The 23,574-nt window shown below is 40.0% G+C and overlaps 1 protein-coding gene across 1 annotated transcript in view; it reads right to left on the reverse strand.

Annotated features, from left to right (window-relative positions):
• HUWE1 (HECT, UBA and WWE domain containing 1, E3 ubiquitin protein ligase) overlaps positions 1 to 23,574 on the reverse strand; it is a 140,293-nt gene that overhangs the window by 20,816 nt on the left and 95,903 nt on the right. The window contains exons 41-62 of the mRNA XM_012734291.1: positions 23,402 to 23,529; positions 23,100 to 23,181; positions 22,128 to 22,304; positions 21,500 to 21,659; positions 20,851 to 21,209; positions 18,017 to 18,212; positions 16,740 to 16,907; positions 15,576 to 15,721; positions 15,079 to 15,145; positions 13,888 to 14,102; positions 10,712 to 10,923; positions 10,080 to 10,262; positions 7,388 to 7,560; positions 6,903 to 7,051; positions 6,075 to 6,150; positions 5,172 to 5,270; positions 4,455 to 4,588; positions 4,102 to 4,270; positions 2,561 to 2,789; positions 1,543 to 1,721; positions 1,178 to 1,267; positions 861 to 1,015 (exon numbers count right to left, since the gene is read on the reverse strand). Coding sequence (XP_012589745.1) covers positions 861 to 1,015; positions 1,178 to 1,267; positions 1,543 to 1,721; positions 2,561 to 2,789; positions 4,102 to 4,270; positions 4,455 to 4,588; positions 5,172 to 5,270; positions 6,075 to 6,150; positions 6,903 to 7,051; positions 7,388 to 7,560; positions 10,080 to 10,262; positions 10,712 to 10,923; positions 13,888 to 14,102; positions 15,079 to 15,145; positions 15,576 to 15,721; positions 16,740 to 16,907; positions 18,017 to 18,212; positions 20,851 to 21,209; positions 21,500 to 21,659; positions 22,128 to 22,304; positions 23,100 to 23,181; positions 23,402 to 23,529 — 3,546 coding nt within the window. The remainder of the gene's footprint in view (positions 1 to 860; positions 1,016 to 1,177; positions 1,268 to 1,542; positions 1,722 to 2,560; positions 2,790 to 4,101; positions 4,271 to 4,454; positions 4,589 to 5,171; positions 5,271 to 6,074; positions 6,151 to 6,902; positions 7,052 to 7,387; positions 7,561 to 10,079; positions 10,263 to 10,711; positions 10,924 to 13,887; positions 14,103 to 15,078; positions 15,146 to 15,575; positions 15,722 to 16,739; positions 16,908 to 18,016; positions 18,213 to 20,850; positions 21,210 to 21,499; positions 21,660 to 22,127; positions 22,305 to 23,099; positions 23,182 to 23,401; positions 23,530 to 23,574) is intronic.

Raw genomic sequence — 23,574 nt, forward strand, 5'->3', positions numbered from 1 at the left:
GACATGACTTGAACAATTGTGAGACCAGCAAAACTTTCTTAAAGTTTCACCTGTCTATATAGTTGTTTAGCTCATTATGTCCACACTAAGCTTTTTCAATCATATGCTAGGCTGTGAGGCTTTTAGGCAAGTTTTCAGAGGGTATATTCTCCTGACCCTATGGAAGAATTCTACCATATCTTAAACTGTGTTTGAAACAATATTACTGCTTATTAGGTAAAAGTTCTATAAAAAAATATGTTACATCAAGCTTATTACTATAATGAAACATTTCAATGTCCTTACTTTCAGTCTAACATTGTAACTGCAGAGTAGGGTATAATAAAATCTTTCACTCAAATCTTTTAATTTCTTGATATTTCTACCACCAGTTTTTATTTCATAGATTTTCAAGTTATACTGTTTAGATGTCCCAGAAGGTTCAGAAAAAGGTAGGTAGCCTTTTTCTAAACAAAAGCATGCCACAGACATTACCAACTGACCCTAGAAAATGACATGTGATGGGGTTTAGGGTACAAACATTTTCTCTGATCTGACATCTAAACCTAACTTATTCAAATTGAAGATTTGGGCCACCCTGGCAAGGCTCCCTCTCTGTAGTCTAGGGAAAGAAGTGAAACATGCTCATCAGGACCAGGTTCTTAGTCATGATCATTCTTATGTAGCTGCCATCACTAAAGGAAGAGCCTACGATGAATATGATTTGTTGAGTCAGGGAGTCACTGTGGTTTCTGCCTTATTTTCCCCTTTAGGTTTGCCTAAAAACCATGAGTGTACAGAGAAGTTGGAATGGATCATTTCTCAGGTTCAAAGTGAACATCCTAGGATTCTTCAATGACTTTTGGTGCCATGTGAATCACCTGTGCATTCTGATCCCTGTTCTCTTTATCTTCTTTGCCTTTGTCTGTTATTTTTGTTTCTTCCTCAGCCAGTTGCTTCCTGCGTTTTTCTCGCCTTTCTTCCAGTTCCTCATCCCTCAGGAATTCCAGGTGATTGACAATGGGCACTTTAACAACTGGATCAAAGAGGCAAAAATCAGAGGCTATTCTGGGGAGGTAGGAGAGGAAGTCAACAGGCAGAGACCAAGGCCACAGAGACCCAGAAAAGCAAGTTTTCCATGCCCATGTATTAGCTCTGGAAGGCTTACCACTGCCCTGATAACCAAGTTCCTACATACCTGAAACACAGTCGTGCATGCTCTCAGCATCAAGAACTTTGCATTCTTCTGTCCAGCGTGTCAGAGCTGTGGGGATGCTGGACAGGGTCCCTGTCGAACAAAGAAGTGTGAAATTCTTGGCTTTGTCATATGTCAACTGATTCAAAAATCACAGTATTTTCCTAACAGGACCCAATGTCTCATAAGATTTGGCACATCACAGGAATGCAGAGATAGTCTTTTTTTGCTCTTCACTAGGTCACTAAGAAGTGCTGGCACCTATAAAAGGGTGTTTCTCTAGGCAGGGCAGAAACTGCTGTTTTCCCTTAGCAAGGAGAAAGCAGAAACTTACAATCTGCATCCTTTCTCTTACCACACAAACTTACCTGCTTGGCTGGTAGCTGTGCTCTGGTCATGGAAAAAGTCATCCAGTAGTTCATCATCAGACCGAGCGATGATGTGGACATCATCATTGCCCACTAGGAGGCGGGCCCGGCCCCGGCTTTGTAGGGGAAGACTGCTGCTCAGCTGAAGGATGTCAGCAGCAGCAGAGGGACCAAGCAACCTGTAAGGTGATGGTGTGGTACCATGGTCATTGTATATCCACAGGGATGTACACATCCATAGTCCCTATAACCTGTTATTATGAGATCCTTTCTGTATCTTCTCAAAAGGTGTTAACACTATTATAGACCTTACCATAGTTTACATGAATTTCACTTTTCTAACAATGCCAGTAGTTAGTAAATTTTATTTGGGCTGATGTTGCTTATTATTCCATAGTTCCTGGCAGAATGAAGTCCTCCATATACCGACTATTAACTCCTATATCCCTTTTTTTCCACTCTTAAAATAGTTTCTCCTAGGGCCCTCCCTGGTGGTGCAGCGGGTTAAAGCACAGCACTAAGAAGCTAAAGCCACTTCCACATGAGTTCGATCCCTGCCTGCCTCAGAGATGGCCGACATGGTGAGGCAGACCTCTCCTGACCTGCCCGCTGCTCCCCTCAGCAGGGTACTTATCAATTTGCCTGTTCTGCTCCCCGCTTTGTCTCTGGTGAACCCTCTCACCGCCCCTGCATGTCTGGCCTGTACCCCAGTTCTGTATGCTTAAAAAAATAAATATTTAAAAAAGAATAGTTTCTCCCAGGGAACCTATCCTGTCTGTATCTGAAGTGTTAAGTGCTTGGCATATCAAATGCTTAAAATTAAGACTGCTGACTATAAGTGGAGGACACTTAAGCAAGAGAACATAACATACAGTCTGGTATTCCACAAAAGGCTGCACATATAATCCAAAAAAACTATAAATACAGTGTGTGTGACCAGAGTGTGTGTGTGTGTTTTCCCCCCGGGTTATAACAATACCAAAGTTCAGTGAACCTCAAACTCTTCTTTGTAACTTACCTCTGGAGTATAAGAGGAGGGTTGGGCTGGCGATTCCCAGGGTAATGAACGTGAATGGTGTGGCCTGTATTGGCTGTCAGCTGCCTTAGGGTCCTCTGACTACGCCCAATGCCCTGGGTCAGACGTGTTGTAGAGGAGCCACTGCCCAGCGTCAAGGAACTGTGGTCTGCATGGCGTACCATCAGTGGGTGAGTGGTGGGTATATTTCCTGGGGATGGGGGGATGTCTGCTGCAAGGACAATATAGGAAGAGATCAGAGCTAAAAAGAAATTTCTTCCATGCTTTTTCAAACAGAGAACCATGTCTCCTGGGCCTTACTTCCTCACACGGAAACCTGAGCTTTGTCCTTTCTCCCTCATTCCCATGCCTCATTTTTATCACTGACACTACCATAGTTTACGCCACCGTCTCTCACCTCGATGTTGCAACAGCTAGTTCTAAGTAGTACCTGCTCCCAATCCATTCTCCACACTACAGCAACAGTGACGCTTATAGGTCCCTCAGAAACATGCTGTTCCCTTCACCTTAAAGACTCCTTTGCCCTTTCATTTGTCCTTTAATTCACTTCTATTACAGATTGACTTAATAATCCTTTACTCTGTGTTTCTTACCATACGATATAATGACTATTTACTTATAACTCCTAATAGACCATACACTTCTATGAGGAGTTTTCTTTTTTACTGCTGTATCCCCAACAATTCAGCATTCATCAAGTACTTGGACACAGCATTCATCAAATACTTGCTCAATTTACTGAATGGACAGAGGCTTAACACAAGGAAGACTGACGGAAATCACAAAATTCAGATAATCACAGAATAGAAAATATCTTGAAATTATATAATCCAGCCCATTTTTTATTTCTTTTCAAACTTTATTTACAGGTGACAAACTGAGGCTCAAAGAGGTAAAAGACTACTTGGCCAAGACAACAGACCAGAACAGTTCAGTGTCTTCTGCTATATTATGCTTGTGAGTTGGGGTCAAGAACTGTCTTCTCAAGACAGACTGATTTTAAGAACTTGACGCTAGAAGTGAACTTTGACGTTGATGGGGGAGGAAGAGAATCACTCCTCCAAAAAGATGCATCCTTGATGAATAGTCAATGTGCTCAAATCTACTCCCCAATGCCAAGCTCAAAGGTATCCATCCAAACTCTCAAGATCCAGTGTTACAGACAAAAGGATTATTGATTGCCCTGTCACTGTAGTGTGCACATGGATGCCTGATGCAATCAGCCTTGTTCTCATTTTTTTAAATTCAAGCAAAATCATCAAGTTGTCCAATGCTTGCTCTAAAATGGCTGCCTGTATTGAGGTGGAGAGAACAAAACCAGTCTCTCACAATTCCTTCTTCTAAGTATACACTTATTTATTGAGAGAGATGGATTCAGATATCCCTTGCCCCAGGAAGTCAGCACAGGAAAGGAAGTGTTGTCTGTTTTAGATTGATAGCTGCTCTGGTTCACTGCTTGGCTTACCCTAGAGAAGGGTATTAAGAATCAAGAGGTAAAACCCAGCTGAGCCCTTGTATCTTACTAGCACTGGAGAACATGTTGTCAAACTCAATGATGAGATCATCCTCCCGGTCAAAGCGCTCAAATCGGACCAAGGGAGAAGCGTTCATATCAGGGTAATCCTCATCCAATTCCATTTCAGAGCCATCGTCGTCATCGTCTTCATCTCCCTCTTCACCTTCATCATCCTCCTTAAGGGGAAAATAGGAGATGGAGAATTGCTGGAGGTAAGGTTTTCTGAAGTCTGATGTCATGGCCACATTTGCACATGAGGGAGGGAGGCGCTGAAGCTAGCAACCCAGACTGTTGGTTTTCTCCAGCTGTGTTCCCATGGAAGAGGTTGTCTGAACCAACCCAAACACAGTCCCCCCTCACCTGATCATCTTCCTCATCTTCCTCCTCCTCCTCCTCTTCATCCTGACTATCATCCTCATCCTCGTTACTGCCACTGCTGTCCTCTTCCTGAGTGTGCTCCTCCTCATCCTCAGGGTCCAGGATATTCATGGAATCTAAAACAAAGGGAGCACATTGGAGGACTATACTGAGTAGCTAGAAAACAGGCTACTGTGCAGGTCGGCAGATTGAGTGGGAAGGCGATGGGGTATCTGACTCTACGAGAGGAAGAACCAGATCTAGGGTGATATAAAGACGTAAGTGAGCCAGCCCTGATTTCCTGAGTGCCAACAATACATCAACACGCTGAGCAGGGTGGCTGAATGTGGAGGCTGGCTGGCTATAGGTGCTTGAGGAGCCATGGTCCAGGACTTGGCCAAGTCTGCTGGTGCCCCCGGCCTTTCCAGCCCTACTTTGCTATCGACTGCATCCTGTCGGAAGAGGGAATCTGGAGCGATGACAGCAGGTGGGTGAGAAGAAAGCGAACCAAGTAAGAAGTGACAAACTTTTGGGCAAGCAGTAGTAACATGTTATTTGAAAAACTGGCTGAGGATAAAGTGGATGGTGTATGTCAGCGCATGCAGACAGATGCTTCCTTATTTTGCACATGTGGGCAGCTGCCTCCAGGAAAACCCTAGTGTAGTGTCTGTCAGACGTGCAGGGCAAGAAGGGAGGCCTTTGTGGCCTCGGCACTCTCACCTTCTCGGTTGGCCTGCAAGGTGGAAGCTTGGCTGAGGTTGGAAGGAGCTTCATCCATCAGCACGTCCTCTTGTGATTCATCCTCTCCACTTCTGCTCACTGAAGGTTACAGAGCAGAGCCTTCACTGAACAACAGAGGACTTCCCTTTCCAGATTGGGTGCGCCTACAATAGCTACGTACACCCAGCAGATATTTTTTTTTTTTGGATGAGGGAGAAGACCTGAATTCTCTGCTGTTGACTAGCTGCATGAGCTTGGCCAGTCACTTTACCTGTCTGAGTCTCAGTTTCCTCATCTGTAAAATGGGATGGTCACATCTGCTCTGCCAATCCCACTAACTGTGAAACCACAAAGGATAATGGTGTGAAAAAGTCTCATAAAATTTAAGAATACTTGTCTATTTTTGTATAGCCTTTGGTTTCCTTCATCAATAAAATAACGACGAGTTAACACATGCACCCTTGTACTCAGGCGATAGTAGGGTGTCTTTGCCATTTTCCTTCTGAGTTGTAAAAAGGGCCATCCTTTATACACTACTGAGACTCAGAGGCGGAAAGCCCCTGGATTTCACTGAAGAACTGAAAGGAAAGCACTTTCTCACTCTACAGACTCTACAGCCTCCTCTAGGCTTCCATGAATAAACACTCTTCATGTGCCTAATGTATCATCTGTACTAATGGCCACCCCCTCCTCCCGAACACAGGCAATACTTCAGACCCACTACTGGTCTACAGATGGCTTGTGAATTTCTCATCTGTGAGACCATCAACATCAAGACAAGCAGCAATCTAGGCTGGCTATGAGCCCTTAGGCAGAGCTGAGCAAGCAGATGATGAGAAAAAGGGTCCTCCCAAGAGAGACTGAGGCAAAGGAAGAGGCTATACTCAGTTCTGGGGCTCTCACCTATAATTGTACTGTTCCCAGATCCGCCATCCCTCTCAAGCAACTCATCTATCAGGTCCTCCAGTTCATTCTCAACCTGGAGAGAAATAGAACATATACATGGATGCACACAAGTCTATCATTGTGCTAACACTGAAACCCTAAAAAAGGCCAGCAAAGAAGCATATATTTCTAGGATAATGTATGAGACAGGATAGTACATGAAACACCACACACTTGGTGCTAAGAGCACAGAAACGACCTTGTGCTGCCAATGCACACTCAGACTGTCCTTCAAATGGGTCCATCCCAGTCATCTAAGACCAGGTCAGTCTTTATACTGTCCAGGAATACATGCAGATCTCCTTAGAGCTAGCAGCTTGAAGTCTGCAAGCCCCATTTCTTATCACTGCTACCAGATCTAGAAATTACAATGCTCTCTTTGAGAGCCTTTAAAAGACAGCCGTTTTAATGCCCCAGTGAAAGTTGGTGCTACAGGCCCAACAGTGATGTTGAGAAGCTTCCATTAAAAACCAGAGCCAAGTAAATCAAAGAACCTGGGCCCAAAGGGCTCAGGTCAGCTTTCTATGTCAACATTTCACCTGTGCCTAAGTTTTCTTTTTTGGAAGTTATTCCATTTCATAGTACATGGCATCCTGGCCCCACCCCCATCCCTCATTTAATACAATTCAAACACATTTACTAAGCATCTGCTAAGCATATCATCTGTGCTCCACTGCAAAGCAGACAGCATTGAGGCAAGGATCTAAAGTACTCACCCACCCACATCACTTGGGGGTTTTGGTTCAGCGTCGCAATAGGGGTATGCTGGGTGATCTGCCTCCCTACCTGCATCTCTTGTGAACTGAGCACCTCAGGCTGCCCAGCAATCACCACTGAGTCGGTTTCAGCCTCCCCATCCATGATATCCCCATCTGCCACCTCTGTCTGAGTGACATCATGATCCTCCTCCTGCACTTCTGCTTCCCCAGGCTCGCCTGAAACAATCAACCAACCAGCAAAATAATGTGCAGGGCACGACGAGGCAAGAGTGAAGACAATAAAGCCCCTTCCCTGGGCAAGTTTGCAAGTTCTCAGAGAATAAATGAATGGGTGACAAAGGAAAAGACAAGGCTACGTGTGAGGATAGCCAAATAAGGCTGCAATTTTAAGGAATTCTTTGTGGGGCAGACTCCCACACCACTACAACAGATCTCTGGAAGGCCAGCAAGTTCCCAGGGAAACAACACCAAGCCAGAACAGTTGTGATGCCATGCCCATAAAATAACTATACCCACCCGGTCAGTTCTCTAGCCCATTGGCTGATTCCCTACCTGGGTCCTGCTGGTTGCTATTGGAGTCCTGAGAGGCTCCTTGGGCATCCTGCTCAGACTTGCTCTTGCTAGAAGCACTCTTGCTGCCAAAAAGGCTACTGGGTTGGTTCACAATCCGGGAAAGCGTTTCCAAAGGTTTCAGAGCAGCATTGACTGTGTTGGCCATGTTGGGACTGAGATAAAGGAAGATACAGAGAGGGACTGAATGTACAGATTTATACTAACAGGAACCAAGGCTTGTCAGAATAATGACTGATCCCAGGAAATGGGCGTGGAAGGTACAAGGTGAGCCTGAGACATGGCTTTGTGTCAGAAAGTTTTTTTTAAAATCAATAGGGTCATTACCACAGGCCTAAATATGAGGAAATTTAAGCATCCAAAAGAATGATGGTAGTAGATTATAACACATTAAATTATAAAAACAATCTGTGAGCCACATCACCTATATGGTAGTCTTAACAAAAAAGTTTAACCCAAAAGTAACTATACATTCAGATTATGGGATATTCTATGAAGATGTAGTTCTCTGGATTCTTCAAAATATCCAAATGTTGTTAAGTAACAAGAAAACATGTGAGTTAAATGAAGTAAGTGATGTTTGCTGACTCCTGGATCCAAACACTCTTCCCAGGCTATAAGACAGACTTGGAACAACTGGGGATATTTGAATATAAGTATTATTAGGTTAAAGATAAATTTCATAGAAGGGATGCTAGTATTCTATCTATGTAAGGGAAAGTTTGTTCTTAGGAGACACAGGTTGAAGTAGTCAAGAGGCTAAGCACTGTGCTGTTTACAATGAAATTCAGCTCCCGAAAAGGGGGGGAGAAATTAGTGCAAATAGGATAAAATGTTAACCAATGATGTATTTAGGGGAGATGTATGTTGTACTTATACTACTGTGAATTTGAAAATGTTAAACATTGGGGAAAAAAAAAAAGGATGAGGTTCTATCAATCGAAGGGATATAGAAATCAGTCTCAGAGGCCTCCTGGGCCAAAGGTGTTAATTTCTGACCACCCTTTCCCACCTGAATGGTAACTGTAGTGAACTGAATAATGCAAAACTATTATTGATTTTTAAAAATTAATAAAAATGTGAGTCCATAACAGTACTAAAAAATAGAAAGAGAAAACTTCTGAAGTTGTGATTAAACCTAATTTCTGAATTTACTATGAAAACTGGACGTAAAAAGGAAAAACTGAGTTTTTATCTTGCCTTCTCAGTAGGAACTTTATTTCAGATGTCAGACTTTACCCCTAGAAATGAGGCTATATAGCAGAAAATTTTCAACTAATAATGTACAAGGAATGACAAATTAGAAAAGTCAACAGTGATAACTCTCAAAAGAAATTAATGGACCCAGGCAAGGATTATCAACTAATGTTAAAATCATTAGGTATATGGTTGACAAGGACACAGACATCTGTACAGTGCAAAAGCATAACTCAAGTTACATTCCAGTAAAAAGGGGTGCAAATATAACAGATGATTATCATTCTTCTTGTGACAGGTGAATCTTAACATTGTATAATGGCAGTTCAAAGAAGTCTTCCCAGATACAATGAGTTGTATATCATCTACATAACTAATAATGTTTAAATTGTTCCACTAATCTTATGTAACCACTAACCTTTTGTAAAAGTTAAAGCTAAAAGTTAAAGCTTTAAAAGTTAACTTTAACTTTTACAGAAAATAACAGGTAGTAAAGAACAAGTTAAAACTATACTGCAAGGGCTGCAACAAAGTAAAAACAAAATCAATGAACAACTATAAGCCAGACACATTCTATGGGAGTGAAGGGAGAACAGAATCAAAACTGAGGCAGGAAGAGAGCACGGGGCTATGGTGCTCAATTCATGTGTGAATTGGTGGTGGGAAGTCCATGGGGATTACACAACTTCGATGAAAAAAATGTACAAAATTAAGAATGATGTAAAAAATAACATTAAAAAAAACTATACTGCAAGCAACCAAATGGATCAAATTCAGTAGGCAAAACACTGCGCAGTATGGCAGGCCTGGTCACTTCAAGTTAGTGTCATGAACAGCAGCAATCAATGAAGATTAAAAAAATCTAATTCAGGATCTGAGTTAGATTAACAAGTTTGGAAGATACAACAAGATGTAATGCATGGCTTGTAACTGAACTCTGGCCTGCACAAAAATTTTTGAATATGGACTGGCAAAACATTTACACACAAAGATAGAAACTAGTAATTGAAAACAACAATGAATAACCGAACCATGGTCACATAATAACTTGTGTATCATTTTAGTAAGAACTTATCATTATATGCAAAGAAAACCAATGCAAGAAATACATTAAAGTAAGGTAACAACAGAGCCAGTTGGTAGAAATATGGTGCCTACTTTATTTTGGCTCATTTGTACTACATAAACATATAATCTTATAATAAAAGGTTATTTTTAATTAAAAGAGGGAAAGCTTGGAAAAAATTACCAAAATCGCTTAACTTTGAATTTGCAGCAAATGAGAAATCTAAGGTCTTAGGAAAGAAAGGTATTTGCTCTGCTGAAAAGTCACAGTACTAAGAACTCAAGTTCCCACTTACACCTAAACCTTTCCTATCATACTGGTTGCTCACTACCCATCTGATGAGAAAGGGTGAAACTCCAGCCCAATAAGGAGGGCAAAAAGCCTGGGGCTAGAGTTTGGGAATGATTTTACCTGGACAGGTCCAGACTGTGAGGCACTCTGGCCAGGTCATTGACCAGTCCCTTCTTCAGGAAGAGTCGAATGATGTTGTTCATGCCATTATGCTGAGTCTTGGCTGTGGCACTGCTGTAGAAGCTGGAGGTGGAGGGGCAGGACTCCATGATAGTGCTGATGATACACATCACTGCCTGAAGCCTGGGAGAGAATTTTGACATCTCTAGCATGTCACTCACATAATTCAGTAACCTAACATCTTCACTAACATAATTCAGGTAACCCTCCAGTGTCCTTTGTGTTTCCTTCTGGATGTAGTATCTAAACAGGAGAGAGAACTCATTCCCTAGGCGGTGGCTTCTTCATTTTCTTTAAATATAATTAAAAAGAGTAAGACTGAATAACCATAACCTGCTGAACTTGTTGCTTGATGGCCCTAAAAATATAATGAGACTATTTCTTTGTTTTCTTTAAGTCATTCACCCATATCCTCTGAATATAACTGTTGCTTTGAATACTTGGAAGCATTAGAACTACTTGAGAGGACCAGAGAATGTGCCAATATGGCCAGAACTCTTGTTCAAGTGTAAGGGCATCCAAGGGTCAAGAATGGAGTAAGGGGATTATAAGAGGCCAGGCAAGAATTTTACCTGGCATGTTTCTCTGTACTCTCAGCCATAGCCAGTGCCCGTCCCAGGGCTGCTTTTACTTCATTCACTAGGGCCACCTGGGCATCTGTGCCACTCCCTGCAGCAGCCAGACTTGCGAGGAACAGGCGAGCCAGGGCAGGTGTGTCCTTGTCTTCTGCATTCTGGGTGTGTGGGAGGAGGTGGTCCAGGACAAAAGCTAGCACACTGCAGTCCTGGAAAATTATTAATCATAACATTAACTAACAAGCACAGTTATGCCATATTGTCTGCACAGTGAACATACAGGCTGATGCTTTAAGTCACTTGATGATTCTCAGGTCTATTTTATTGATGAGAAGAATCAAGATTCAAAGGTAAACTATGTAAACAGCTAATCTAGATTTTATACTTCTGAATCCCACTCATTTTCCACCAAAAAATAAAGTTTATACACTTTCATTTATATGTTACTTGGCCTTTCTTAAAACATCTTTACATGAGAGGTACTTAACAGCGCTATTCAGAGTAATCACTATCTTCCCTATCTTACAGATGGTTATGTAAGACCCAAAGAATAGTCAAAGTAGAAGATTTGAATCTTGATTCCAAATTGCACACTATAAATATTCCAGTATTCAATTACATTGTAACATTTTTCTGACAACAACATGCTGAAACTGGTTAAATGAGAAATAGCACATCACAGCTAAGGATATACAAAATCATTTAATAGAACTTACTTAAAATGGCCAACAACAGGGAAGGAAACTAAATCAGACTCTCCTTCTCTAACAATGACTTCTGTCTTGAAACTTATTTCTGCTGTCATTCAAAGAGACTTTGGATCAAAATGTACTGACAAATTTGAAACTAGATACGAGCTGGTTAGACAATACTCAATGTACTAAATGTCACTCAACTGTCTACTTCATATGTTTAATTTTATGTGAATTTTACTTAAAATGCATTCAAGAACTTCAGAGTTTGGGAAACTAGATAAGGTGGCCTTATTAAAGTCAAAACTAAGAAATAAAAATGAATTTCCTAATAATGAATAAAATACAAAGTCAAAGTTTTCTGAATAAATGAGTAAATATGTGACATTTGTAAAAAGTGGAAAGAAATGTTGCAATTTGGGAAAGCAGTGTGACAGAGTAAAAAGGATGAAGATTACCAATAGTATTGGTAAAGCATTTACCAGTACCCAGTACAAGGTCACTTGACACATATTAAGCATTTATATACCTGCAATTAAATGTTTTATTCCACAGGTGGTACTGAATTTTAACTAAACTGAAAAAATCAGTAAATGCTTTGACATAAATGCCTAACACTTAATACATATACTCTACCAAGGATTTTTATTGAGAATAGATAAATAATTCTATAGGAGGCCCCTCCACGGTGGCACAACAGGTTAAAAGCACAGCACTATGAGGCTAATCGCAGCTACTGCAGCATGAGGTCAATCCCAGGCCAGGGAGCTGACCCACATGGCGCAGCAGACCTCTCCTGTCTCACCTGCTGCTCCCCTCAGCAGTTTATTTCAGCACATCTACCTGTTCTGCTCCCCACTGTGTCTCTCCCCACGCACTTCTGGCCTGCACCCCAGTTAACGTATGCATAAATAAATAATAGATAAATAAGTAAATAAATCTTCAAACAAACAAAAGAAACAGTAAGGAAAGCCTTGAAAAGACACTTCACAAGTGATATCCCAAATGACCAATAAAGACAGGGACATTTTAACCACAACGCAACAAATCCACTAGAATGGCTAAAACAAAAAACAGGAAAAAATAACAAGTGTTAGTAAGGAGATGAAATAATCTGAATTCCTGTATGCTGTGCTGATGATATCAATATCAATCAACAGGACCACTCTGGAATACTTTTGGCACACCTATTAGGAAAGCTAAGCAGACAAACAATTCTGCTCCGAGGCATATACCATATGTTCATCTAGACATAGAAAAATTTAACTGTAGCAGCACTACTTTTGTAGCTCCAATTGGAAAGCTATGAAATTGCCTACTAACTCTAAGATGGACAAAAGGATTGTGGACATTCACATGGTGGAATTCTATACAAAAATGAATCTTGCAAATATGTTACTAAGCAAAAGGTACGGTAAGATTTTGTATATATGTATACAGTACAAAACCAATCTATGTCAACAGAATTCAAGATCATGGTGACTTTATGGGAACTTAAAGGGGGAAGGAAAATGAGTAAGAAAGCTTTATGGAGTTTATAATTTTCAGTAAGTTTTGCTGGTGGTCACCAAAGAAAAATTGATGAATCACCCAAAAGTTGTATATTCTTGTATATATTTTAAAAACTTGCACTTAAGGGAAACATGATGTTCTTAAAGTGTTCTCTAACCAGAAGATAGTTATGTATCAGAACACATAAAATAAAACTTCATTCTTTCCCAAAGCATTACAGACACCTTTCAAATTCAAAGTTTTCTCTTCAAGCCATTTCCTCTTTTAACATAAAAGGAATAGAAATAAAAAGTATTTTCTAATCTTTTATGTCCACTTGATCCTTCAAATACAATTCTGAAGTCATATGACCTTTAAAACATTTCTCTGGGCTCTGCCTGGTGGCGCAACAAGTTATTGCATTATGAAGCTCTCTGAAGCTACTGCACTCCAGTTCAATCCCTGGCCAGGGAGATGACCCACACGGCGAGGCAGACCTCTCCTGAACCTCCCCTGCTCCCCTCAGCAGTGTACTTTGTCAATCTGCCTGCTCTGCTCCCCACTCTGTCTCTGGTGAATCCTCTCACCCACCACAACTCTGGCCTATACCCCAGTTCTGTAAGCATAAAAAAAATATTTTTTCTTCAATCTTACCCATTTTTCCAGTCTTTCCTCTCCCCCCTCCTCAGATCCTGTATTACTTTGATTACTACATTAGATTCCTAGCTTGTCTCTCTGTTTCCAACCTTGCTTTTTATAGTCTCCACACTGTAGACTAATACTTTTCCATAAAACAAACCAACAAATTATATCAGCTTACTCCCTGTGTAAGTCTGATGGTTCCACGTGATGGGAAACACTTTTAATGTCTTAAGAGGCCTCTGCCTCTCTCATAATTGGGACATTAGTGTGCACAAGTTCCTAGTAAAATGTTCAACCCATAGCAGGTATCCAAATGATATCTTAAACAGCAGTTAGAAATATTGTTACCTCTTTGATCAGCTCAGACTGGCCCACAGTGTAGCTGTAGTTGGCAATCAGGGTAGCAATACCAACATACGATCTCACCAACTCTGCCAGAAGACGAAGAATAGTGGAGGTGGGCATTAAAGGTTTGCTGCCCTTGCCTTTCTGCTTGCCTTCCTCAGAGGCCCGGTCCCCTTCTTTATCTTTCTTCCCATCCCGAGCCTCCTCTGGAGTTGAAGCTGTTGAGAAAGAGTTCAAAAACTGGTACAATTCCATACTGTAATATTGGTGAAGTCAAATCCTGGCTGGAAAGAATACTACATCTCTACTTCAGATCACTGTGATAAACTGATTGCTTTCCTCATACTATTGTGGAAGGACAATAAGAAAACCTAAGTCTCAGACTTAGGGTTGCCCAGGCTTTTCCCAATTTTTCTCATAAATATGCTCTCAAAAAACTGTATTAGGCATACATAGTGAGATACTATGTTCCCACTGTACCTCACCACAGTATGCCTCCATTTCAGCAGTTACCTTGTATTGTTAAGTCTTGCAGGTATCCCTCGAGAGACAAAATTCTTTAAGTGCATAGAATGAATTGGATGCACTTTGGACTCTTGAATGATATTGCCATCTATACTACTCAAACTATACTACTTATTGACAGTAAGCCCATCATGAGTTAACCAATGGTTATTAGCCTTTCAAATTTTAGTCCAGGGCCTAGAACCTGACCATAAGTATAATGTCTCCTAACGTAGATCTCAAAGATCTTTCCTTGCAAAGGTCCTGGTGGAATAGATTCCACATGAAATTTCTCTTGATTTATGGTGAGTAGACAGCGGGCTCTATTGTACTGTTAGAAAACTAGAATCTACCATGCAAACCTTATAGCTGGAGGAGCATCACTGGTACCAAAGCTGTATAAGTCATCATGAAAACCACCAAAAAAAGAATTATTATATATCTCAGGCGGTTTATAGTAGAACTAAAAGATGTTGCCACAGCAATCATCACTAAATCTCAGTTCCATCAACTTCTGCATTTAGATTTTCCTTATTTATAGACACTGAGCTCACCTTAGAGAAAATTCACTCAGACAAGTAAAAAGTAAACATGCATACCTGTACTCCCCTATGCCCTGCCCAAAACACCCACAGTTTCTTCAAGTTGTCTTCTTATGAGATATGAAAAAGGGAGAAAGAAAACCATTACCTTCTCCTTGGGATGTCACAGATGTAGAAGTCTCAGTGGAGGCACCATCTGCAGCAAAGACCTGACTCTATGGAAGAAGAGATCTCCTGAGTCATTATCAATTTCAAAGGCAGTTGTATCCCCAAAGCATGATTTCTTTCTAGGGTAACAGTTGTGAATGGTACAGATTATCTTAGCTCCATGTTTTAACCACTTTTCCCCTGATATACTATAACATTTGTGGAAAAACAGCACTATAAAACAGAGTGACTAAGAGATAGGGGAAAAGGGATAGGGGAAGATGAAAATGAAAAAAAATCAATTAAGGGAGCATTTCTAGCCCAAGGGAAGAAAAGAAAATCCTTGGGTAATGACAATTTTTATCTTCATTTTTAGGCAGCAGTTAATTTACAGATAAAATGATTTTACTAACTTTGGAATTTCCATGGGATAGCCTTAAATACTGAGAAATCACAGGTATGAAATAGGGAACTGGAAATAGGTTAGAATAAACTTACATTAATGGAAAAACCTGACTGTGTATCAAAGTCACTGCTCTGACGAGTAAGTGACCGGTACTGCTGGTACACATCATCGCCCATGTCCTGCAAGAGTTGGCCGACCTCTTGGGTCATACCCCCAGGTTTAGGATCAGATTTATCTGCTAGAAAAGAAAAAAACAAAGCAAAAAATCCTTTGTAGTTGTGCAACATTGATACCTATCTGATAGTTTGGTCAATTTCACCCCAGGTTACACAGCCTAGGCTTTCACTTAAGAATGAGGAACAGATGTATTGAAGTATAACCAAGCTCCCCCCTCCTCCAGCTATCATTAAGAAATCTTGTGACCACAGGCAATTTGCTTATGCTCTTTCCTTTCTCAATGGTGACTAAAAGAACACACTGGTGTTATACAGCAGGAGGTAAATAAAGGGTTGCTATAGTTATGTAGCTAAATTATTGGGGGGGAGGGATATAGGCAATAGGGTTTAGGTTCTGTGGTTGTAAGAGAAGCAAGGAGCGCTGTACAGATCTGTGTGCTACATGGATGAAAAACATAAAATTTATAAAAACTCAGATTTCCTTGAGTATTCAATCTAAGGTCCTATTCAAGTTTTGCCCATTTCTGGTACCTACTGAATAAGAACATCTTAAATAAACCTTGGATTCTGAACGACTCACCCATTACTAAGCACTTTCCTAGTACTTACGAATAGAACACAAGGAATAAAGACAGATTAGAATGGTGGTCTTAAAAGGCTAGAAAAAGCCTAGTTACATACACCTTCAAACACTGCTGCATTCACAGTTCTTTCAGCTAGTTCTTTTGTTTCCAGAAGTGAATACATTAGACTACCTGGTATTTTATTTTGGACTACTATCTTTTTTTAAATCTTTGTTCATTCTTTCTGCCACATGGAATGTGGGTATACTTTGAACTCAGCTATTTCCTCATCCTTATTTAAAACTTATTTCAGAAGTCATTTATTCTGAGACTCTTTTCTATAGGTCCCACCAGCACCAACTCAGTGCCCTGCTATAGGACTTACAACTAGTGTTGTATCTATCATATGGTGTGACTATTTGATTTTCAAAGAACTGTAATATACTTGACCCCTAGCTTACAGGTTAAAATTATCTAGGCAAATCGCACAGACTTTTGAGGTAGTCTAGATACATACCTTCTTCTGGAGCATGGTATGCAGCAAGGGCATTCAGCATATCATAGATCACTTCCTTGATAGTATCGGGAATGACAGGCAGAGGTGAGGGCTTCAAAGGGGTTGTCTTCACCAGCTGTACAGCATTAGGGCCTTTAATTCTAAGATTCTCAAATTCATCATCTGAAGCTAAACCAGAGAAAAATCAGTCAGTAGTTGGTTACTGACAAAAGCTGAAAGGGGCTTGTATACTATATGAGGCCTTGGATAGGAGGCCATTTCCACATGATGTTCAGGTAAGAAAATATGGCTTTCACCCCCCCTAAATCCAACAGCAATAACAAATAGTAAAAAGAATGCTGGAGATGGGGAGACTTGATTTTGAAGTACAGTTTTTTTTTTTAAATAGAATCAGAGCTAAATTATTTCAATAAAACTCAACATTCTCATTTGGATTATATGAACTCGTATGTAAGAAATGTTCAGTCACAGGGTCAGATATACAGCTGAAGGTATGCCAAATAAGTGTCCCCCCCCAATATTCATAAGAAAAAAAAAATTTAACAACCCTGCAGAAAAGCTGAAAGGCAGTACAACAAATATCCATATACTTTTCTCCTAAAAACACAATTTTCTACTCCTAAATATATCTTTAACATGTACTTCCCTAAAACAAAGGGTATTTTCCTCATAATCACAATCCTACCACAGCACCCAAGAAATTTAACTGGATACTATTACATCCTCTAATGTAATAGTTATAGTATTAAAACTTCTACAAATCTTTATTCGGATTCAGAATCCCATCACGGTTCTCTAACATTCTTTCTCTCTGGTCTACTTTAATCTAGGAGATCCTTGCATTTTATTTTTTCTTTTCATCACATTAGAATGTTTTACAAGTTGTATTTGTTTGTTTATAATTAAATATAGGCGAAACATTTTTTTTGGAAAGAAAGCACAGATGATACTGTTCTTTTTGTCGCATCATGTGAGTCACACACCCATTTGTTTCTCAATTATCACTATCTATAAGCCATCCTTTTTGCAACATCAAGATGAACTCTTTCAAGACATAGAATAAAGTTAATGAGTCCTTGGTATCTCTGCAGGGGTTACCACAGGGCAAGGAGCAGAGAAGCTACTGAAGTACCTCTGATCTGACCCATATAAGAAGTTAATGTCCCAATGTTACTTAAGGAGGTTTTCCAAGCTATAGATTTCCTCACAGAAAATCTATGGAGTTATATGAGATCATAAATATCAATGTCTTAAAGCCAGGAGAGGGGGAAACTCACCAGTTCCTGAGCCTCGAGGGGCTGGAAGGGCAATGCGAATACAGCAGTTAGCGACTTCTGTGAAAATGTCTGGATTTCGGCATGCAGCTGGCCCCAGGACACGAAGGATATAGTTGATCTCCCGAGAACCGAGGCTGCCAGACACAACACCAGAGGTAGTGCTACCAGCTCCACTTGTAGCTGCAGAGCGGACGACCTAGTAAAAACAAGAGAGAAACACTTCTGATTAAAGACCACTTCATAAAAATACAACTGTGTTTAAGAAAGAATTATCAGGGGCTAAAACACTAACCAAGCTCTGCCTCAAGATACTGGATGGCCACTTTCATTCATCCTATGTCAAAACCATCAATCATTACATCAGATGGTATGTGATCTTTATAGAAATTGCTAGATGTGTCTAGACCATTGCTCCATCCAGATTATAGCTCCCACATTTAAATGCAAAGTCCCAGTCTTCCCAAAATGCTGTCCCAATTTTAAACAAAATAATTCAAATTTTAAAAACATGTAATATTGATATCCACAATTTAAGAACAAAATTAAACATTTTCTTTATTCCTCAAAACCAAGCCTCAGGTCTCAGATAATGATAGCCACAGGAGATATCACACTCTTTATGGATTGTTTGCTTTAATACCATAAGAGACAATGTTATGTTTTTGCACTTCTCAAAAAAATGACTTACCAGTCATGAAAAACACAGGAAAGTATAAAGAAATTACTCCTTTGTAGTTCCTATTGTTTGTTAACTACGATCACAAAGATAAATGTCTTCTGGAATTAATGCAATTCTTACTAAATTAATGATGATCCTTAGTGCATTAACCTTTGCATTATCTTGCCTGCTGGATTACAATTATAATTCTTATTTTTAAAAAAATACAGGACATACAATTTTACTATAAAGAATGTGGTATAATTTATTTACCCTGTTTTCTGGCAAACATCTCTCTCTAGTTTCTTGATATTAGAAGTAATTCTACAGTTAACATTCATGTATGTATACCTTGGCATACCTGACTATAGTTATCAAATGAAAACTTAGCCATAGGATTTCTAGGTCAAAGGATTATCTTAAACTGACAGTACCAAAATGCTCTCCAAGGTGGCTGCACCAATTTCTACTCCTACCAAAAGTAAGAGTATGCCTGGTTCTCTAAACTGGCACCTACAATGATTATTATCAGGTATTTACATTTTGCCAATTTTATGTTAAAAGTGCCACTGATCTTCCTTTGACCCCCACATTCTCAAATGCAATTTCTTTTTTTTTTAAAAAGATTTTTTATTTATTCATACAGAACTGGGGTACAGGCCAGAGATGCGGAGGGTGAGAGGATTCACCAGAAATAGAGTGGGGAGCAGAACAGGCAGATCGACGAAGTACACTGCTGAGGGAGCAGCGGGCGGGCCAGGAGAGGTCTGCTGCGCCATGTGGTCACCTCCGGGGCAGGCGGGGATCGAACTCATGCGGAAGTGGCTTTAGCTTCTCAGTGCTGTGCTTTAACCCGCTGCGCCACCAGGGAGGGCCCCCCAAATGCAATTTCTTTTAAGTTTAGAATCTGTGGTTTTCTCCTAGCATTTTTTGAAGCTGCTTAAGCTTTAAACATTAAAAGTATTTTAAGTCAGAATTCTGTATATATATATATATAGCCATTTCTTTCCTGTTAAGACTGTTTCCCGATCTTGGCTCACTGTACATGCTGCCTGTAACTTTTTCATTTTGCACAATGTCAGGCGAAATCAAACAGGTTGGATGAAGAAGAACTATCTGAAGAATCTAAGATGAATAATCATGAACACATAGAAGTGGAAAGTGCTATTACGTTGCTGGCAAGCAAAATGAAAAATACTCGTGTCTTCTGATCTAATTTCTATAAATATCTAAGAAAGTCAATCCTTAAAAATGACAAAGACAGGTACAAAAATGAATGTTGCAACACGATTTATAATGTGGGACAATATCCTAAGAGAGGAAATTGAAGTGATGTCCAGTAACATTCATATGACCATAGACAAAAAATTAGCAGGAGGGAGGAAAGGGAATTTTGAAAAGTACCAAGGAAGAAAAGTCTTTGCTAAGACATTTGCCCCTGGCTCCCATCCCTGTTGATGCTATGTGTTTTTTTCTAATTACATTGCCATCTTTCACCATTTCATGTTTCTTAAAATAAGTAAGCTTCAGTTTTATGATTTGCATAATGGGTATTTGCTTAATGTCTGGCATACTACAAACTTTTTATAAACCCAAAACACAGTGTTTGGAAATGGGCTACAGGGTGAACATCTGAGAAGTACTCCTATAAGGCAAAAATCGTTAAGCCATGGATTTTGTAAAAGGCATCCCAGTCTTTTATTTATGTATTTTGGAGAAATTTAGACTACCAGAAACGACTTTATACGTTATTCCTATAGTAAATATAAGATATAGCTTATATCTCTAGTTATATTTTCTATGAAGTATCAGAAATCTGTATGTCCAGAAACCAAGGAGAACAAAAGCTTGAAATAAAGCAGAATATGGGGTCTCCCTGGTGGTGCAATGGGTTTAAGCACAGCACTATGAAGCTATCTATAGCCACTGCAGCCTACAGTCAAGATCCCCGGCCAGGAGATGACCCACATGGTGCAGCAGACCTCACCTGTCTCGCCTGCTCCCCTAGGCAGTGTTAATTCATTATATCTGCCTGTTCTGCTCCCCACTCTGTCTCTGGTGAATCCTCTCACCCCCTGCACCTTTGGCCTATACCCCAGTTCTTGTATATATAAATAAATAATTAAAAAAAAAAGAAATTAAAGCAAAACCAATGTCTGATACCGAAAAGACTAACCTTCTCCATGGTATGACGGAGGGTACAAGGGTCCTCAATGATGTGTCTTAATAGAAGGGTGACCAGGGGAGTAAACCCATTGAAGCCCGAACTCTGTGTCAAATTCAAGATCATGCGGGTACTCTTTAGCTCTGCAAACATCATGGCATATTTGTGGTCTCGGGTGAGCCTCAGGCAAAGGCGAAGGGTGGCATGCAAAGTATCTGGATCCACAGGTACTCCTAGCATGCTCACACAGGCCCGGATTAAAACAGTCACCATATCCTCAGTCAGGCCCTGGATCAGGATCTCCCCAATTTTTGTTTCTTCCAGGCTTGTCTCCTTTTCAGTATTTGTATTTTCCAGGCTCAAGGGGGTATCTAGAAATAGCAATGCAAGAGTTCAGACAATTTAACATGACAATTTTTCCCACACCTCTCCCTAATAAGTAACCTTAAGCACTTGGGACCTATTAGGAGAAACATACCAAATAATTCTAAAACCAGTTAAGACATAAGAAAGAGGACTGTTGTACCTTTTAAGTCACCAAGCAATCTGATGGATAAAAAAAAAAAAATCACCCATGATGAAAGATGTGGACAGAGTAATAAGGCACACTAGCTTTATTTACAATTCCTGAAAGACTCAAAACTAAGTTTAAAGTCCATACCATTGCCTTTAGTTTCTTTACGTTTGATATCCATTTCTTTGCTTTCTTCCAGTGTCTTCTCTAGTTCCTGTCCATTGCTGTTTTTAGAATTTTTATTTAACCGTGGTACCCTCAAGAGTGTCAGCATCACAGGGCGTCGGTTCCCTGTTTCCTCATTGACCTAGGAATTCAAATGGACACAAATATCTGTATCTAATAAAGAACGAGAAGGGGTGGAAGATAGACATCCCAAGGGAAATGACTACAAAAGAAAGGAACCTTGACAATTTAACCTATCCACTCATTATTTATAGAGAGAAAATCTGAAGATCCCCACAAGTGGCACATACAAAGTTCTGTAGTGAACTGAAAACTTTCTAATAAAGCAGATAGAATCCCTAACTACACTGACTAATATGTAGATGAATATTTAAATCACTTCTAGGTGAGACAATATCAAATCGCCACACCATCTATGGTCTACATAGTAAGTGTAACAAGACTCAATTTTCCGAAAACTAAACCCAGTTTTGTAGTAGTAGTAATGTTGCTTATAACACATGCCAGGAGTGGAAGCAGCAAACTAAAAAGCATACCAGCACCTTCCCTCTTTACTCAGTAAAGTTCATAAAATCTAGTGATCGTATACCTGCACCATTGTAGTGAATTGGACAGTGTATCTTCTTCGGCCTGCTGTGAAACGCACACTTGTCTCTCCAGATTTCCAGGCTGAATCAATAGTGCTATTATTGCTTGCACTGTAACTACACCAACGCCCAGAGCGGTCATCAAACCAGCGCCAGTTGTTATTGTTGGACTGGAGATACTAAATACAAGAGCACAAAGTTTCTTTGTATTTCCCTTAAGATTGGTTGTTAGAAGAAACAGTAATTTTATCAGTGTTCAATGTTAAAGCTAACCTCGGAAAAAAATACTCTGGGCATTTAATGTTATACTGAGAACCAAGAGAGAAGTTTTCACACACATTTACCCTTAATTTCCTGAGTTTTCCCACAGGGCACAAAACCCTCTATACCTTTTATCCTATGATCTGCTTTCCTTTTTTCCATAGGTGCTGAGATAATGTGGCATATATAATCTTCATATGAGGAGCACCTGCCTTTAGAGAAATTGTACGCACCCAGTCCTTCACGTTAACAGAAGAGCCTCTCTTCCTCCAGATATAGCACACTCCTTTAACACTTACTTGCAGGGTTAAGTTAATGGCCCTTTAGCAAGTAGGTCCATAAAAAAAAAAAATTCTAACTCCCTGTTCAGAAGGGAAATCAAAATATATAATAAGTGTAACAAGACTCAATTTTCTAAAAACTAAACCTAGTTTTGTAGTAGTAGTAATGTTGCTTATAACATGTCAGGAGTGGAAGCAGCAAACAAAAAAGCCTACTAGCACCTTCCCTCTTTCAGTAAAGTTCATAGAATCTAGTGATCCATCAAATTCTAGTGATCCAAAATTATCCATCAAAATCTCTTAAGAAATTTATAACATGATCAGAAAACTTCACATTTCTTCACTCTCCTAAGTCCTCTTTTGGTCGTTTTTTGCCTCAAGAAGGTAAACAGTTCTGCCAACTACATATATGTGTATAGATGTATAACACACCTTAGTCATTTGGGCTCTCCTTTTTGAGGAGATGGCTGTCTTTTCATAGAAATCAATCAGGAGCAACACTGGGGTGATCCACCTGAGAAAGGAGAAATGTTTTACTCTGGGCAAGCAAGAAACCTATACAACACGAGAAGCTTATTCTGATCAGGCATTTCACAATTTTCAAACATTGAGGGTACCCAAGATTTACCCCATTCATGTCCCAGAACAGTGTGTGATTAAGGTCCAAGCTTGAGAACTCATGTCCCAGGGGAAGAGAAGTGAAACCAGGAGAAAGGGGGGGGCGGGTCACTCACTTTGGGGTCTGCACCTCCTTTTGTTCTTTGGCGGCCTGTAGGCAAGGCTGAACCACTTCCAAGAGTTTGATTAGGACATTAAGGATTCCACTAGATTCAACGACCCAAGCACAAGGTAGTTTCAACTCCTAATTGATTAATAAAAGAAAAGAAAATACACACTGACTTCTACT

Source organism: Condylura cristata, unplaced genomic scaffold, assembly GCF_000260355.1.
Source record: "Condylura cristata isolate star-nosed mole 26May11 unplaced genomic scaffold, ConCri1.0 scaffold00053, whole genome shotgun sequence".
Taxonomy (NCBI): Eukaryota; Metazoa; Chordata; class Mammalia; order Eulipotyphla; family Talpidae; genus Condylura; species Condylura cristata.